The following is a 16,615-nucleotide window of genomic DNA, read 5'->3' on the forward strand; positions in this document are numbered from 1 at the left end:
GTTGTCTATTACTCTTGGAGGGTGTTGTCATGTGATGATATAGCTTTTAAGCATTCTTCTTTTCTACTTCTAATTGGTGTAGTTACTTGATTGTTGGCCAACATTCTTTTTTGATTTTGCATATAAATTACTTACGATATGGAGTTTCTATAGAGTGATACAAAATGGGGCCTGATGTTGAAATAAAACCACTTGACTGTCACAATCTTCTATGCCCAAAAACTGTGGAACCACTATTTATGTTGTATAGAATCATAAAGGATTCCAAGTAAGATTTTGGTGACAGTCTACTTTTCAGTTTGTATCAATCACCGAAAAAGGCGAGAGGGGTGGGGCGTCATTGTTTGCTCGATTTTTTAGGACCGTGCCGCCACCGGAAATTGCTCCAGCGTTCATCTCATCCTCGCGTGACCTTCATCCAAACATCATAGAAAATGTGTCCGCCCCCTTCCATCCCTCCTTGTACACCCAACCAAACACACCCTTAGTAGACATGCATAAACGTGGAACTAGAGGTATAAAGGAATGAAGGACAAAGTGTGAACTAGATGTGAATGTGCATCTTGACCATGTACGGCAGTGGGACTACAAATTGCATATGTTTCATGTACATAAAATAAAACATGTCCAATATCTATACCGCTATATAATCCACCAGTTTTAACTTAGCAAAACCCACCCAACCAAATCACCCACACCCATAACCTTCAGTAAATCCACCAAACGAATTACACCCACACATAACACATCTTCAAAACCAACGGTTTAGATCGTTGTATAATCATCATCTCTCTTAGTCGCTAAAATATAATGGTCAACGTTATTTGGATCATTCTTCTCCTCTCATCCCTCACACGCCACTGCCTCGCCCTCTGCCTAGAGTCTGTCGCCCCTCCCCTCCCTCACGCCAGTGCTGGCTCCTCCTCTCCCCTCCCAAAGACCGTAGCGTTAGCACGGGTATAGACTAGTAGAGAAAAATGAGTTTGCTCCATATAATAAAACATTTAGCATCCATTGATAGTTAGGCAACAATGTTTGGTTCCAGGCCATTATTAACCAGGCCAAATTTTGGTCACAGTTTGACTAAGCTTGACTTCAAATTAAAATCATACTATAGAACAAAACTTTCACTCATATGGTTTATTTGACTATACCTAAGCTATATAAATGAGCAATTTATTATCTGACCAAATTTTAATTTAGAGTCAAATATGGTCAAATACTGACCAAATTTTGGCTTGGCCACCTAAGGCTTTAAACCAAATAGAACTAACCAAAATACACTAAAATCTCTCTCTATATCTCTACTATATTAAAATATGAGTTTCAACAGTCGTTCTGCGTCATCTTTTTACAAATAACACATCACATCTACTTCAAATTAACCTGTTGCACGCCTGTCCCCTTAACGGCAGCCTGGCACGGGCTCGACGCCCGCAGACCGCAGCTCTGGCCCAGGCACGACACACCGGCCCGTTAGCCCGTCGGGCCATTTGGTTAAATCAGCATAAAATGTTAAAAAATAGTGTCGAAGGTGGGGTTTGAACCCACGCCTATTGGAAGAATGGCGGGAGACACTAGGTGAAATCGTCTAACCAGTAGAACATCATACTCAGATGTTTTCAATATTGAATATAAATTGTACATGTGTATATATGCTTTTTTGTAAAATTAAAAATATATAATCGTGTCGGGTCGAGGCTACGGCCCAAGCATGGCACAACACTCATGTCGGGCTGGCCTAGACACTATTAAATGGGTCGTGCCTCAGACTAGCCCACCAGACACGACACATTTGATCATCTGTACCTTCGCACGATAATGATAGTACTCGACTCAGTTGTCACCACCTCGTTCGTCATCCTACTTCTTTTCTCTCTCCCCTCATGCCTCCGCCTCCGTGCCACCCCATTCTCGGCGGAGGGTGTGGAAGCAGACGCCTCCTCCCCATATTCGTCTGACACCAGCCCCTACACCGACCCACGCAGTGGCTATTGCACATCCATGAGGACGTTTCATAGCATGCGCGCACCATTGTTTTCGCCGCTGTCGGAAGTCTCGCTCGTCTTTCTGGCCTTCGCCATGTTCTTCCTCCCCAACCTGCTCCCCCGCCCACGGTTGCAGCCGCGAGCCGACCGACGCTCGTCGACACGAATATGGGGTGTGTCGGTCTTGCTCTTGGCCTTTCTCCGTGCGTGTTGCCGAGGAGGACACAATATTGTTGTGAGCCGTCGCAATAAAAAATTGTAAGATCTCTGTACGAGCCCAACCCAGAAGGTTGTACTTTAAATTCTACTCTAGGGGTACAAGGCCTGTTTGGTTCAACTTTTCTGAGAATCTGAATGTGGGGAGAATCTGGATGTGTAGAGAATTTGAGTATCGTTGCGATTATGTGCAAAGAAAGATGAATTTGTCTATAGGGCTCAGGATCTAGAAATTGACGGATTCCTATTATTGCAACGACTCAACCGATTATGTGTTTATATTGATTTCAGATGGTTTTACCAAAATTAATTTTATAGAAGCTAGCTAAAAAGTTGAGCGTTTAACCGTCCACAATAATTTTTGGTGGACAGAAACCGAAAAAACTGAAACAAAGAGGGCTATGAGTGGCCTTCCCACCCTTTGTATCGTTCATTCGTAGCCCGTAGCTCGCAGCCGACTCTGTTCTCTGTACCAGCCCAACCCAGAAGCCTATACTCGTTACGATTACGAGCCCACCAGCATCTCCTCTGCACGGGGGCATTCCACCGAGCACCTCACGTGATCTCCACCCCGCGGCGGCGGCGCGAGCACCGTCTCCGCCTCTCCGCTCTCCGGCGAATCAAACCCCTCCGGCGTTGCCCCTCGGTTGCCTTTCCCCTCCGCCACAATGCGGTTTGACCTGGATGGCCTGCCCGTGCACTTCCCGTACGCGGCGATCTACCCGGAGCAGCACGCGTACATGGGGGAGCTCAAGCGCGCCCTCGACGCGCGCGGGCACGCGCTGCTCGAGATGCCCACGGGCACCGGCAAGACGGCGGCGCTCATCTCCCTCATCACCTCCTACTCCCTCGCCAACCCGGCCCGCCCGCTCCGCCTCATCTATTGCACCCGCACCGTGCACGAGATGGAGAAGACCCTCGCCGAGCTCCGCCTCCTCTTCGCCCACCTCCCGCCCGCGGCCTCCCGCTCCCTCCTCGCGCTCGGCCTCTCCTCCCGCAAGAACCTCTGCATCCACCCGCAGGCGTCCGCCGCCGCCGCCCGGGACTCCGTCGACACCGCCTGCCGCCGCCTTACGGCCTCCTGGGTCCGCGAGAAGGCCTCCTCCGACCCGGACTCCACCCCGCTGTGCGAGTTCTACGAGACGTTCGACCGGGCCGCTGCCGCCGGCGACCTCGCCTCCTTCATGCCGCCCGGGGTGTACACCCTGGCAGACCTCCGCGCGCTCGGAAGGGAGCGCCGGGTCTGCCCTTACTTCCTTGCCAGGCAGATGGTCAAGTACGCCAATGTTGTGGTGTACAGCTACCAGTACCTGCTCGACCCCAAGGTGGCCAGCATTGTGTCCAGGGAGATGCAGAAGGAGTGTGTGGTCGTGTTCGATGAGGCTCACAACATTGACAATGTCTGCATAGAGGCGCTGAGCGTCAGCATCCGCAAGCAGACGCTGGAAGGCGCAGAGCGAAATCTGCGGCGCATCTCGCAAGAGATCGACAGGTACCACTCCCAATTGTTGGATATACTTAAGCCAGCCACCAATAGCCACTGAACGATAGGTCCTGTTTCTTTAGAACTATTCATCTTCAACTTTGTGATGGATAGTTAAGCTTGCTTTGCCAACTGCTTTATCTGGTAGGAAGGTTCAAGGCCACCGATGCCAATAGGCTTCGTGCTGAATACAACAGACTGGTGGATGGACTGGCACAGCGAGGAAATCTACCAAGTAAGCACTGGCCTTTTGCCACCAGTACTGCATTTCGCACTGTCAGCTATAGCCTTCTGCATATAGCTCACAGTATTATGCTTCTTGTGATGAAGTATCGGATGCTTGGCTCGCGAATCCGTCTTTGCCTGATGACATCTTGAAGGAAGCTGTTCCTGGAAACATAAGGAGGGCTGAACATTTTCTTGCTGTCTTGCGGAGGCTTGTGAGATTCCTTGATGGCCGGCTTGAAACAGAAAATGTTGAGAATGAAATGCCAGTTTCCTTTGTTGCCTCAATCCATTCCCAGGCTGGAATCGACCAAAAAATGCTGAGGTTTTGTTATGACCGGCTACACTCCCTAATGATGACATTAGAGATAACTGATACAGATGAGTTCATGCACATACAGACCATATGTGACTTTGCCACACTGATTGGAACTTATACACGGGGCTTTTCTATTATAATAGAGCCGTATGATGATAGAATGCCTGATATTCGTGATCCTGTTATTCAGGTACCCAGACTACTCTTTGTGATCATGCTGAAATTGTATACACACTCTGCTTCTTTAGTGTGCTACTAATGAACTCATTTGTTCTGCAGCTGAGTTGCCATGATGCTTCACTCGCAATAAGACCTGTTTTTGATCGTTTCGAAACGGTTGTGATCACTTCTGGAACTCTCAGCCCAATAGATCTTTACCCTCGTCTCTTGAATTTTAATCCTGTCATAAGCAGAAGCTTCACCATGTCCTTAACAAGAGATTGTATTTGTCCCATGGTCTTGACCCGAGGAAGGTATGAGCTGGTCCCACGCGAACTTCATATTTCAAAATCTACTGTACTGTAGCATGACACTTATGTTAAGCATGGCACTTATGTTAGTCTTTAAATGCTAGCATTGTCAACATATTCTTAGGTTTGGAAATGCTAACACTGTCTTGCGTATACATGATACATTTTTATTCCTGAGAATCATATGACACTTATGTTAAGCTTTTATAACATCTTTAGTTGTTTCCAACATTTCATATTACTGGTAGCATTGTACACTGTGTAAACACCAACCATTCCATCATCTTCAGTGATCAGCTACCTGTGAGTACAAAGTTCGATATGCGTAGTGATCCTGGTGTTGTGAGGAATTATGGCCGCCTCTTGCTGGAAATGGCTTCTGCTGTTCCAGATGGCATAGTTTGCTTTTTTGTCAGTTATTCCTATATGGATGGCATTGTCAACAGCTGGCACGAAATGGGAATTCTGCAGGTTATTTCTTTCACTTGTAAATTTCTTTCTCATATAAACCCTACAATTAATATAGATATGGCAATGAGGGATGTGTCTAATCGTGTAACACCTATGCAACTCAGCTAAGTTCATAAATCGTCCATATCTGTTAGATAATTGGGCATGTCCTCTGGAACATCATCGGTTTATAGTAAGTATATGAAATGGTGTCTAAGCATCTAATTCCATATTGTTGTCTGTTTTAGATTTTCCATTCAACTATCTATATTGATAATAACTTAATAAGACTATAAGTCTATAAGAGTCTCAAGTTGCATTAAGACTCACTCCTGTAGACACTGTCAAATTATTTATTACATCGGCAACATGCATAATTGCATATGGAACTGGATAGGCTGCTTTAAGTCTTTCCTTTGGTTCTAGATAGATGCTATCTAGTCTTTGGACAAAGAACTACATCTACCATATCTTCGGTTTTGTTATCTAAAGGATATGCTCGGTATTGGTGCTAATTTTTGTTATCCACAAAGATATGCTAGTCATCTGTGTTATGAAAATAAAATACCTGTAAATGTTATATAGCCAAGATAAGATGTATATGCATTAGTTCCAATAACGAAAACCTGGTTTTACTGTTTTTCAGGACATCATGCAACATAAATTAGTGTTTATCGAAACACCAGATGTCGTTGAGACAACATTGGCTCTTGATAACTACAGAAAGGCATGTGATTGTGGAAGAGGTGCCATTTTCTTCTCTGTTGCCAGGTTGGTCCACCTTATTATTTTGCGTTCTGAAAGCAACCTTCCAAAATTTATATTTGATCATGTCAAATAATCAGTAATGTGACTGACTATGTGATATAGATAAAAATGTTGTCGCCATTGTAAGCTATAGTTTCACTTTTGCTAACACTTAACTAATGCAGGGGCAAAGTTGCTGAAGGTATTGATTTTGATCGGCACTATGGCAGATTAGTTATCATGTTTGGTGTTCCTTTCCAGTACACATTGAGTCGGTGAGTTTTGTTCACATTGAGCTTCAACCCTCTCTACCCCTTGATTTTGGTGCCAAGTTATAGGTAGTTTGATGCATGTACGCAGTTGTAATTTGTGGTGGCTTAATGATTTCATAACAGTTGCCTTTGTTTGTCTCTATACGATTTGTAGGATATTGCTTGCTAGGTTGGAGTACCTGCGGGAAACTTTTCAGATAAAGGAGGGTGACTTCCTAACATTTGATGCTTTGGTAATTCATTATTACTTTGAGGAAAAAATAACTCCTTTTGATTGACACCTCTTATCTCCTTATGTTGTCGAGATATTTGTAACACAATTTCTCGAAATAAATTTGAAATCTCATTAATGTCAGAGGCAAGCGGCCCAATGTGTCGGTCGTGTTATTCGCTCCAAAGCTGATTATGGGATGATGATATTTGCTGACAAGAGGTACCTGATTACTGCCTTAACGCACGGAGTCCTAGCATAGCTGAGCATGAAGCAACCCACATCACATGCATAGTTGTATGCTGGCGAACCAGCTCCAGTCTTGTGTCCGTCTTCTTACTCAGCGGATTATCAATATGCATATCTGGATACAAGCTGCTTTGGTTTAAACCTCTATTAAAATATCAGCAAGAGGTGGCATGCTTATGAAATATTCAAATGATGCACGAACGTGAACTTTCCAACTAAAAATAATGTGCATTTGGTCACTGTTTTTTGTCACCAACAATTTTCTCTTATAAGCATTGCTTGGGTTGATACTTATGTGTTGTGGACCTTTATGCATATCATATTCCTTTTTATTTCGGGTCTGATGGACCATAAGCTCCATCTTGGTTTTAGTTATTTCTAGATCTGAATTCCAGCATAGTTGCATCCATACTTCCATGACACACAGTGCTGTTTGTTGTGTTCATTTTCTTGGTGCGTTGTTAATGTTCTATGTGAAGTTGTTAATTTTCTATGTGAAGCGTCACATTTCTTGGTAAATTCCTTTCTTTCTTTACAGATACAGTCGGCATGATAAACGGTCCAAGTTGCCTGGGTGGATACTCTCGCATTTGCATGATGCGCACCTAAATCTGAGCACTGATATGGCTCTCCATATAGCTCGTGAGGTATGCTTTACAGATTTGTTTTACTTGACTGCTTCCTTTAAAGCTTCTGTTGCTTTCGGCTATGCGGATTTGCAAAGCAATTTGCTGCCAATTTTATTATCATCCAGGAGCGCTATAGTATCAGGTTTGTGGCGTTCACAACTTACAACCTGCATGGACCACTGTAGATTTGACTTTTTTTTTAAAAAAAAACCACAGTGTTGGCATTTTATCACCAGCATGGACCAAACCTGCTCTGTTGCTTGTCATATAGTGATGATTCTCAAACACTTGCTCTGCAACAGTTTCTCCGGAGGATGGCACAGCCATATGACAAGGCGGGAAGCGGTGGCAAGAAAACGCTGTTAACCGAGGAGGATCTGGAGAATTTGGCGCAGGATGGCATGGCGATGTAAAAAAATGAGGGTACTGTTGTACATTTCTTTTTGTAGCCATTTTATGGCGGTAGATAACTTGTTTGAAGCATCGGTAATGACGTGTGGGGCCAAATCATTCTTACTCGAGTTCGCACGGATTTGATCATCCGAACATCATGGTCGATGTTCTTCTGAGTGGGTGTGGGTGTGGGGCCAAATCATGTCAGCGGGCCATCTGCAGCTACGTATACAGACGAGGATCCAAACATAACCGAGAGGAAACATAGATCATGCTTCTAATCAAAGAAAAAAAATCCGCACTCGATGCGCAGGTGACGCCTCATTACATGGCTGGGATTCATATCTTGGTAAAAACCGCAAGGGTCTGTTTTAGAAGTGAATTATTTTTATAGCTTGTATTCAATATCAAGGTTTTGGATAATACCGTTGTATTTTATGACATTAGATGTTTGGTTGCAATTCTGGAAACCAATTTTTAAAACCATTGTATTTTCTATATATCATGGTATTTTTAGAGTATTGGAAACTATAGTCCAACCTAAAGTTTTCAAGGCATAACTAGCTTTTATCTAATAATATGGTTTTACAATGTTGTATCCAAACAATGTTTTTTAAAACTATGAAGCTTCCAAAACTACGGTATTGTAAAATCAAGGTTTTGAGGAAAATTGTTGCCAAACATGTCCTAAATTAATTTTGTGTGCAAAAAATTTGTTGGCTGTTTTATTCTTTTGCTTTTATATATGTATATTATAGTACAACCACATATATTAAAAGCTGGAATAGCTCAGTTGGTTAGAGCGTGTGGCTGTTAACCACAAGGTCGGAGGTTCAAGCCCTCCTTCTAGCGATATATCTGTCGATTTATTTTTTGAATTTTATGCCTCGTGGCTCGTGCACAAGTTTGGACTCATCCAATTACTTTTTATTTTTTTTAAATGCCACCAATGCATTCTCTACCATCATGTTTTTGGTGTGATTTCTTAGCGATAGTTCAAGCCCTCCTTCTAGCGATATATCCTGTCGATTTATTTTTTGAATTTTATGCCTCGTGGCTCGTGCACAAGTTTGGACTCATCCAATTACTTTTTAATTTTTTTAAATGCCACCAATGCATTCTCTACCATCATGTTTTTGGTGTGATTTCTTAGCGATAGTTCAAGCCCTCCTTCTAGCGATATATCCTGTCGATTTATTTTTTGAATTTTATACCTCGTGGCTCGTGCACAAGTTTGGACTCATCCAATTACTTTTTAATTTTTTTAAATGCCACCAATGCATTCTCTAGCATCATGTTTTTGGTGTGATTTCTTAGCGATAGTTTGAATTTAATTGTCTCGCACACATGTTTTAATAGTCTCTCTTGGATTTTAAATGTCTCATATACGTTGCTACCTTTTGGATTTAAAATGTCCCGCGCACATATTTTTGACTCTCCTTATTTTTGGTCCTTTTTATTTTAAATGTCACTTGTACATTATTCCTTTTGTATTCTCTGCATCATTTTTTATGATTTCTTAGCAACATTTTGGATTCGAAATGTCTCGTACACATGTTTTAGACATCTCTTTTACGTGTCACCTCTTTCTATATTATAAATGTTTTGTTGTATATGTTTGGACTCTCACCCCTCAGTTTTCTTTGCTCCTCTTTTTTTTTTGAATGACTTGTGTACATATTTTTGTTTTGGATTCTACATCTTAATTTTTCACGTGTGATTTCTCAGCACTATTTTGGTTTTTAGTGTCCCGTGTACACGTTTTGTACTCTTTCCCTTTTTTGTTTCATCTCTCAGCGGTGCTCAGTATAATATGGTAATAAAGTTTTTCCCCAATAGACTTGTGTTTAACCGCGTTTCTATCTTAAAAACAAAAAAAGTGACACATTTGTATATTGACACAAACTTTAAAAAAATGACTTTGACGATACTCTATTAAATAGCGTGATTTAAATAAAAACATAACAAAGTACGCTTTTTTTTCTCCAACACAAAGAACAACTACATATTATCATTATATTAAAAAGCAGAAAAAAGTGAACCTCGTAAACAAGGCACACTTCAACGCTTGTGGAACAGAGCTTTGCCAAACGATTCTTTAGGGAGTGTTTGGTTTCTAGTGACTAATTTTTAGTCTCTCCATTTTTATTTATTGTAGTCCCTAAATTACGAAATATGAAAATCGAAATAGATTTTTAGTTTTCGTATTTATCAATTTAGGGACTAAAAATTAGTTATAGAAACGAAACACCGACTTAGTTGTCGTACACGTTTGTTTCTCCACGAAAATCAGGCCAACTATTTTTAGTTGTCGTGGGCCACACATGTTTTTTCGTCTTCCATGAGAAAAGCAGAACATCACTATGCGGCCATCTGGACAAATTTTCACCTCCACGGCACGGTAAAGATTAGGGATGAAAACGGTCAGAAACGGTCGGTAAACACTAAAACCATTACCGCTTTCATATTTTTTATCGGAAACAAAATCGAAAACGGTAACTCTAGAAACGGAAACGATATCGGTATTTCGGAAACGTCGGAAACGAAAGTTTGGTGCGGAAAATACACCGGTAACGGTCGGAATCTAAAATACAATCGATAAACATATCAAACTTCATAATACAACAAAGTTGACAAAAGATCACAAAGACCGCAAGTTCACAATTCATGATATAACAAGTTCACAATATAACAAGTTCACAAGGTTCACAAATTTATAATATAAAAGTTTACAAAGATCACAAGTTCACAATATAACAACTTCACAGTTGTCGGCGTTTCGACCCCGGGGGGTCCCTGGACCGACGAGTAAATTGTCGCCGCGTGTCCCAGCCCAGATGGGTCGGCGCGAGACGGAGCACAAAGGGGGGAAAAACAGCAAAAGGGGAACCCGCGGCCTCCGTGTTGTCCTACGCCCAGGTCGGGTGCGCTTGCAGTAGGGGGTTACAAGCGTTCGCGAGGGAGAGTGTGAGAGAGAGAGAGACTATCCGCCAGCCCGTTCTCCCACGCGGCCAACCTTCTCGTACGAGAGCCCTGGACCTTCCTTTTATAGGCGTAAGAGGGCCCAGGTGTACAATGGGGGGTGTAGCAATGTGCTAACGTGTCTAGCAGAGAGGAGCCAGAGCCCTAAGTGCATGCCGTCGTGGCTGTCGGAGAGGTTTTGGCGCCCTGTTCATGTGATGTCGTGGCCGTCGGAGGAGTGCTTGAGCCCTGTGGAAGTACAGCTGTCGGAGTTGTCGGATCCTTGCTGACGTCTCCTTGCTTCCGTAAGGGGCTGAGAGCCGCTGTCGTCATGGAGCACGCGGGTGCCATCATTACTTGTTTACCGGGACGAGCCAGATGGGACGCCGGTCTTGTTCCCCATAGCCTGAGCTAGCTAGGGGTAGGGTAATCATGGCCCCCTGTGACGTGGTCGGTCCGAGCCCGAGGTCGGGCGGGGCGGAGGCTCCTCCGAGGTCGAGGCTGAGTCCGGGCCCGGGGGTCGGGCGAGGCAGAGACCGTCGTCCGGGATCGAGGTTGAGTCTGAGCCCGGGGGTCAGGCGAGGTGGAGATCGTCGTCTGAGGTCGAGGTTGGGTCTGAGCCCTGTGGTCGGGCGAGGCGGAGACCGCCTTCCGGAGTCAAGGTTGAGTGCGAGCCCTGGGGTCGGGCGAGGCGGAGACCGCCTTCCGGAGTCGAGGTTGAGTCCGAGCCCTGGGGTCGGGCGAGGCGGAGTCCGTCTTCCGAGGTCGAGGTTAAGTCCGAGCCCTGGGGTCGGGCGAGGCGGAGACTGCCTTCCGGAGTCGAGGCTGGGTCCGAGCCCTAGGGTCGGGCGAGGCGGAGTCCGTCGTCCGGCGTCGAGGTTGAGCCCGAGCTCTGGGGTCGGGCGAGGCGGAGTCCGTCGTCTGAAGTCGAGGCTGAGTCCGAGCCCTGGGGTCGGGCGAGGCGGAGCTTCCTATGGCGCCCGAGGCTAGACTTAGCTGCTGTCAGCCTCACTCTGTCGAGTGGCACAACGGTCGGAGTAGGGCAGGCGGCGCTGTTTTCCTGTCAGGTCGGTCAGTGGAGCGGCGAAGTGACTACGGTCACTTCGGCCCTGTCGACTGAGGAGCGCGCGTCAGGATAAGGTGTCAGTCGATCCTTGCATTAAATGCTCCTGCGATACGGTCGGTTGGCGTGGCGACCTGGCCAAGGTTGCTTCTCCGCGAAGCCTGGGCCTCGGGCGAGCCAAAGGTGCGTCCGTTGCTTGAGGGGACCCTCGGGCGAGACGTGAATCCTCCTGGGTCGGCTGCCTTTGCCCGAGGCTAGGCTCGGGCGAGGCGAGATCGTGTCGCTTGAGTGGACGGAGCCTTGACCTGAATCGCGCCCATCAGGCCTTTGCAGCTTTGTGCTGATGGGGGTTACCAGCTGAGATTAGGAGTCTTGGGGGTACCCCTAATTATGGTCCCCGACAGTAGCCCCCGAGCCTCGAAGGGAGTGTTGGTACTCGCTTGGAGGCTTTTGTCGCACTTTTTTGCAAGGGGACCGGCCTTTCTCGGTTGCGTTTCGTTCCAGTGGGTGTGCACGAGCGCACCCGCCGGGTGTAGCCCCCGAGACCTCGGAGGAGTGGTTTGACTCCTTCGAGGTCTTAGCGCGTTTCGTGATGCTTCAGCCGATCTGGTTGTTCCCTCATGCGAACTGGCCGTAGCCCGGGTGCATAGTCAGGTTCCAAGTTCTCGGGCTGGTATGTTGACACTGTCAATGGTTTGGCCGGAGCCGGGTTTGCGAGAGTAGCCCCCGAGCCTCCGCACAGAGCGAGAGGACGGTCAAGGACAAACTCGGCTTTTTTCATACGCCCCTGTGTCGCCTTTCCGCAAGGAGGAGGGGGGAAAAGCGCCATGTTGCCCTTGGAGGGCGCCGAACATGGTGTCTCCAGTGAGTTGCTAACGGGTGATCCGAGTGGACGCCCGTGCCCCGTTCGATAAGGGTCGGCTAGTGGCCCAGAGGCGCGCTCCAAAAGTACATGCAGGTGATTTGCCGGACCCGGTCCCGTTTGATAGGGTCTGAGGGCTCGATGCCTCCCTCTGATGGGATTTCGTTACAGAATCGCTCCTGCTGGTCTCGGAAATGTCCTAGGGTACCTCGGGAGCGTAGCCCAAGCCTCGGCCATGTATCAGACGTACCCAGAGTCATCCCTCGCTCTGCGTGCTCTGAGGCGGCTGTCGAACCCTTCGGGGGCCAGCCTACGAACCCCTGATCAGTAGTGGGCGCGGAGCCCGAGTGGCCTGAGGCGACTGTCGAACCCCTCCGAGGGGCTAGCCTTCGAACCTCTGACCAGTGGTGGGCGCAGAGCCCGAGTGCTCTGAGGCGGCTGTCGAACCCTTCCAAGGGGCCAGCCTTCGAACCTCTGATCAGTAGGAGGGCTCGGAGCCCGAGTGCTCTGAGGCGGCTGTCGAACCCTTCCAAGGGGCCAGCCTTTGAACCTCTGATCAGTAGGGGGCTCGGGGCCCGCTTCCTTCGCGGAGAAGGATCCCTTTCGGAGTATCCCCTTTCCCAGTCCCTGTAGCAAGATAGAGAAAGAGGAAGAGGAAAAGGATACGAAATCGGATGACGTGGCGCACCTTTTTTGACGCGGTCATTATGGCTGAGGTGAAGCGTCGCCTGCTTCGCCTGCCAAAGGTGCCGCCTGTCCTGCCGCAGAGTTAATGCGACGGGACGAGTGGTTCGCGGGGCAGCCGTTCTGCGTGCGCGAGCCGTTCGAGGAACGGAACACGGGCGCGTCGTCTTCACGCCGTGGGAGAGGGCTCTCTCGCTGTCCCCGGAGGGGACATGAGCTTGCAGACGACTTGACCACTGCTTCCGCCCGCCTGCCGCCGCCATTACTGCTGGCCCACTTTTGGCCATATCGACCGTCACGCCTTCTCCCGCGGCTGACTGACCCGTGACCGATGTGCTCGGTTGGCACTGTTGGGCCATGCGCATGGTTGCCTCGAGTCGTGGCATCGGTTCCGCAGTCGAGAAGGCCCGGTACTGGCGCAAGTGGCGGTGCAGTTTCCCACACGTGGTAACCGACGCGCCGGTTACATGACGTGTGGGCCTGGGCCTCCATGCTGGACGCGTCGAAGCCGAAAGGGTACGCCCCCTTGGTGTGGTTGCATGCCGCCTGCATGGCGGTCCGCCCTTTCACCCGCTGGTTTGGGCGAAAGTGGAGGAGCGCTTGTAACCGCTGGGCAGTTACGCGCACCGCGCGCGGCGGTTTGGCCTCTTCTGTCCTAGGCCAGCTTGCATGACGCGTGGGACCCAGCCCCCGTGTCGTAGGGGGAAGACCTTGGAGCGTGTTGGTGAAGACTCAGTCCGCGACGGTTGAGGACGCAAGTGGGGAGAGTCGCCTTTAAAAGGAGGGTGACCCCCTTGGATGGCAACCATGTCTTCGTACTCTCCTCATGCATCGCGCCCTTCCACCTTCCGAGCCCCCGGATGGGGAGCGCTCGCGTCGCTTTCGTCTTGTCGTCGTTGGAGGAACGCAACTTTGCGGAAGTTGGTACCTTTCAGCCATCGTTCGGCTTCAAGGATTTTCATCAGGCAGCCCGGCTGCATCCCCTCGCCGGTGGTGTCGGGGACCATAATTAGGGGTACCCTCAAGTCTCCTAATTCTCAGCTGGTAACCCCCATCAGCATAAAGCTGCAAAGGCCTGATGGGTGCGATTAAGTCAGGGATCGGTCCATTCGAGGGACTCGATCACGCCTCGCCCGAGCCTAGCCTCGGACAAGGGCAGCCGACCCCGGAGGATCTCTGTCTCGCCCGAGGCCCCCCTCCAGCGACGAACATACTTCCGGCTCGCCCGAGGCCCTGTCTTCTCCAAGAAGCAACCCTGACCAAATCGCCACGCCAACCGACCAGATCGCAGGAGCATTTAATGCAAAGGTGGCCTGACACCTTTATCCTGACACGCGTCCTCCAGTCGACAGAGCCGAAGTGATCGCAGTCACTTCGCCGCTCCGCTGACCGGCCTGACAGAAGGACAGCGCCGCCTGCGCCGCTCCGACTGCTGTGCCGCTCGACAGAGTGAGGCTGACAGGCAGTCAGGCCCGACCTCAGGCACCATAGAAAGCTCTGCTTAGCCCGACCCAGGGCTCGGACTCGGGCTCAGCCCCGGAAGACGGCGAACTCCTCTCCGCCCGACCCAGGGCTCGGACTCGGGCTCAGCCCCGGAAGACGACGAACTCCGCTCCACCCGACCCAGGGCTCGGACTCGGGCTCAGCCCCGGAAGACGGCGAACTCCGCTCCGCCCGACCCAGGGCTCGGACTCGGGCTCAGCCCCGGAAGACGGCGAACTCCGCTCCGGCCGACCCAGGGCTCGGACTTGGGCTCAGCCCCAGAAGACGACGAACTCTGCTCCACCCGACCTAGGGCTCGGACTTGGGCTCAGCCCAGGAGACGACGAACTCCGCTCCTCCCGACCCAGGGCTCGGACTTGGGCTCAGCCCTAGAAGACGACGAACTCCGCTTCGCCCGACCCCAGGGCTCGGACTCAGCCCTGGCCTCAGCCGACGGTCTCCGCCTCGCCCGACCCAGGGGCTCGGACTCGACCACGGCCACGGAAGACAGACTCGACCTCGACCTCGGAGGAGCCTCCACATCGCCCAACCTAGGGCACGGACCGACCACGTCGACAGGAGGCGCCATCATTACCCTACCCCAAGCTGACTCAGGCTACGGGGAACAAGACCGGCGTCCCATCTGGCTCGCTCCGCCAGATAGGCAATGATGGCGCCCCGCACGCTCTGTAACGATGGCGGCTCTCAGCCCCCTTACGGAAGCAAGAGGACGTCAGCAAGGACTCGACAGCCCCGACAGCTGTCCTTCCGCCAGGCTCCAGCGCTCCTCCGACGGCCACGACACCACACGAACCGGGTGCCAAAACCTCTCCGGCTGCCACGACGGCATGTACTTAGGGCACTAGCTCTCCTCCGCTAGACACGTAGCACTCTGCTACACCCCCCATTGTACACCTGGATCCTCTCCTTACGCCTATAAAAGGAAGGACCAGGGCCCTCTTACAGAGGGTTGGCCGCGCGGGGAAGAGAACGGGACAGGCGCTCGCGTGAGGCCGCTCGCTCCCCCTCCCGCGTGGACGCTTGTAACCCCCTACTGCAAGCGCACCCGACCTGGGCGTGGGACGAACACGAAGGCCGCGGGATTTCCACCTCTCTCACGCCCGTCTCCGGCTGCCTTTCTTCCCCCCTTCGCGCTCGGCCTCGCGCCGACCCATCTGGGCTGGGGCACGCGGCGACATTTCACTCGTCGGCCCAGGGACCCCCCGGTCTCGAAACGCCGACAGTTGGCGCGCCAGGTAGGGGCCTGCTGCGTGTTGACGAACAGCTTCCCGTCAAGCTCCAGATGGGCAGTCTCCAGCAACCTTTCCAGCCCGGGACGGTGCTCCGTTTCGGGAGCCTTGAGTTCATGTCCCTCGACGGCAGCTACAACATGATACTCCTTCCCCCGCCGTGCGACAGCGACAATGGCGGCCGACAGCCCGCCCGCCGGCGGCGGAATCGACGACGTCTTCCCCGCGTGGTGGAAGAACAACATTCAAGCTCACCCCGCCCTCTCCCCCGCCGATGAAGGAGGAGGCGGGGCAACCAAGGCCAAGCAGGAGGCGGCCCCTCGTCGGCTGTCGAGCAAGTCGACGGCGCCGGCGCCCCAACAGGGGGCGCGTCGGGCATCGACCTCGCGTTTGAAACGAAGACGAGCGCCGTCTCCCCGCGACACGCCAATTCCGAGCAAACGAACGACGCCAGCACGCTCGCGAAAGGCTTGCTGGGCGTCACCCTCGTACCTGGGACGACGGTGCAGTCAGTCCCTGACGTGACTTCGTCACCGCCCGTCGACCAAGAGGTACCCACCGGTTCCCATCTCACGCCCATTGGATTCAGCCTCGACCCGCCAAGCGACTTCGCTTTGGCGGACGCTCTCGTAGAGGCGAGTCCAAACCCTCTGGGGTTTCG

The 16,615-nt window shown here is 50.2% G+C and overlaps 1 protein-coding gene and 1 non-coding gene across 2 annotated transcripts; both read left to right on the top strand.

Annotated features, from left to right (window-relative positions):
• Nucleotides 1–2,647: 2,647 nt before the first annotated feature.
• On the top strand, nucleotides 2,648–8,174 carry LOC100285960 (DNA repair helicase UVH6). Its single transcript, NM_001158849.2, has 11 exons — nucleotides 2,648–3,696; nucleotides 3,840–3,922; nucleotides 4,018–4,421; nucleotides 4,511–4,704; nucleotides 4,992–5,172; nucleotides 5,798–5,922; nucleotides 6,084–6,173; nucleotides 6,325–6,403; nucleotides 6,527–6,603; nucleotides 7,169–7,277; nucleotides 7,562–8,174. The coding sequence occupies exons 1-11, from the start codon at nucleotides 2,873–2,875 to the stop codon at nucleotides 7,670–7,672; spliced, it is 2,277 nt and encodes a 758-aa protein (NP_001152321.1). The 5' UTR covers nucleotides 2,648–2,872; the 3' UTR covers nucleotides 7,673–8,174.
• A 256-nt stretch (nucleotides 8,175–8,430) lies between these two features.
• TRNAN-GUU (transfer RNA asparagine (anticodon GUU)) lies at nucleotides 8,431–8,504 on the top strand. The gene has a single exon. It is a non-coding gene; the product is annotated as a tRNA-Asn (tRNA).
• Nucleotides 8,505–16,615: the final 8,111 nt, after the last annotated feature.

The sequence above is a fragment of the Zea mays genome, chromosome 10 (genome assembly GCF_902167145.1).
Source record: "Zea mays cultivar B73 chromosome 10, Zm-B73-REFERENCE-NAM-5.0, whole genome shotgun sequence".
Taxonomy (NCBI): Eukaryota; Viridiplantae; Streptophyta; class Magnoliopsida; order Poales; family Poaceae; genus Zea; species Zea mays.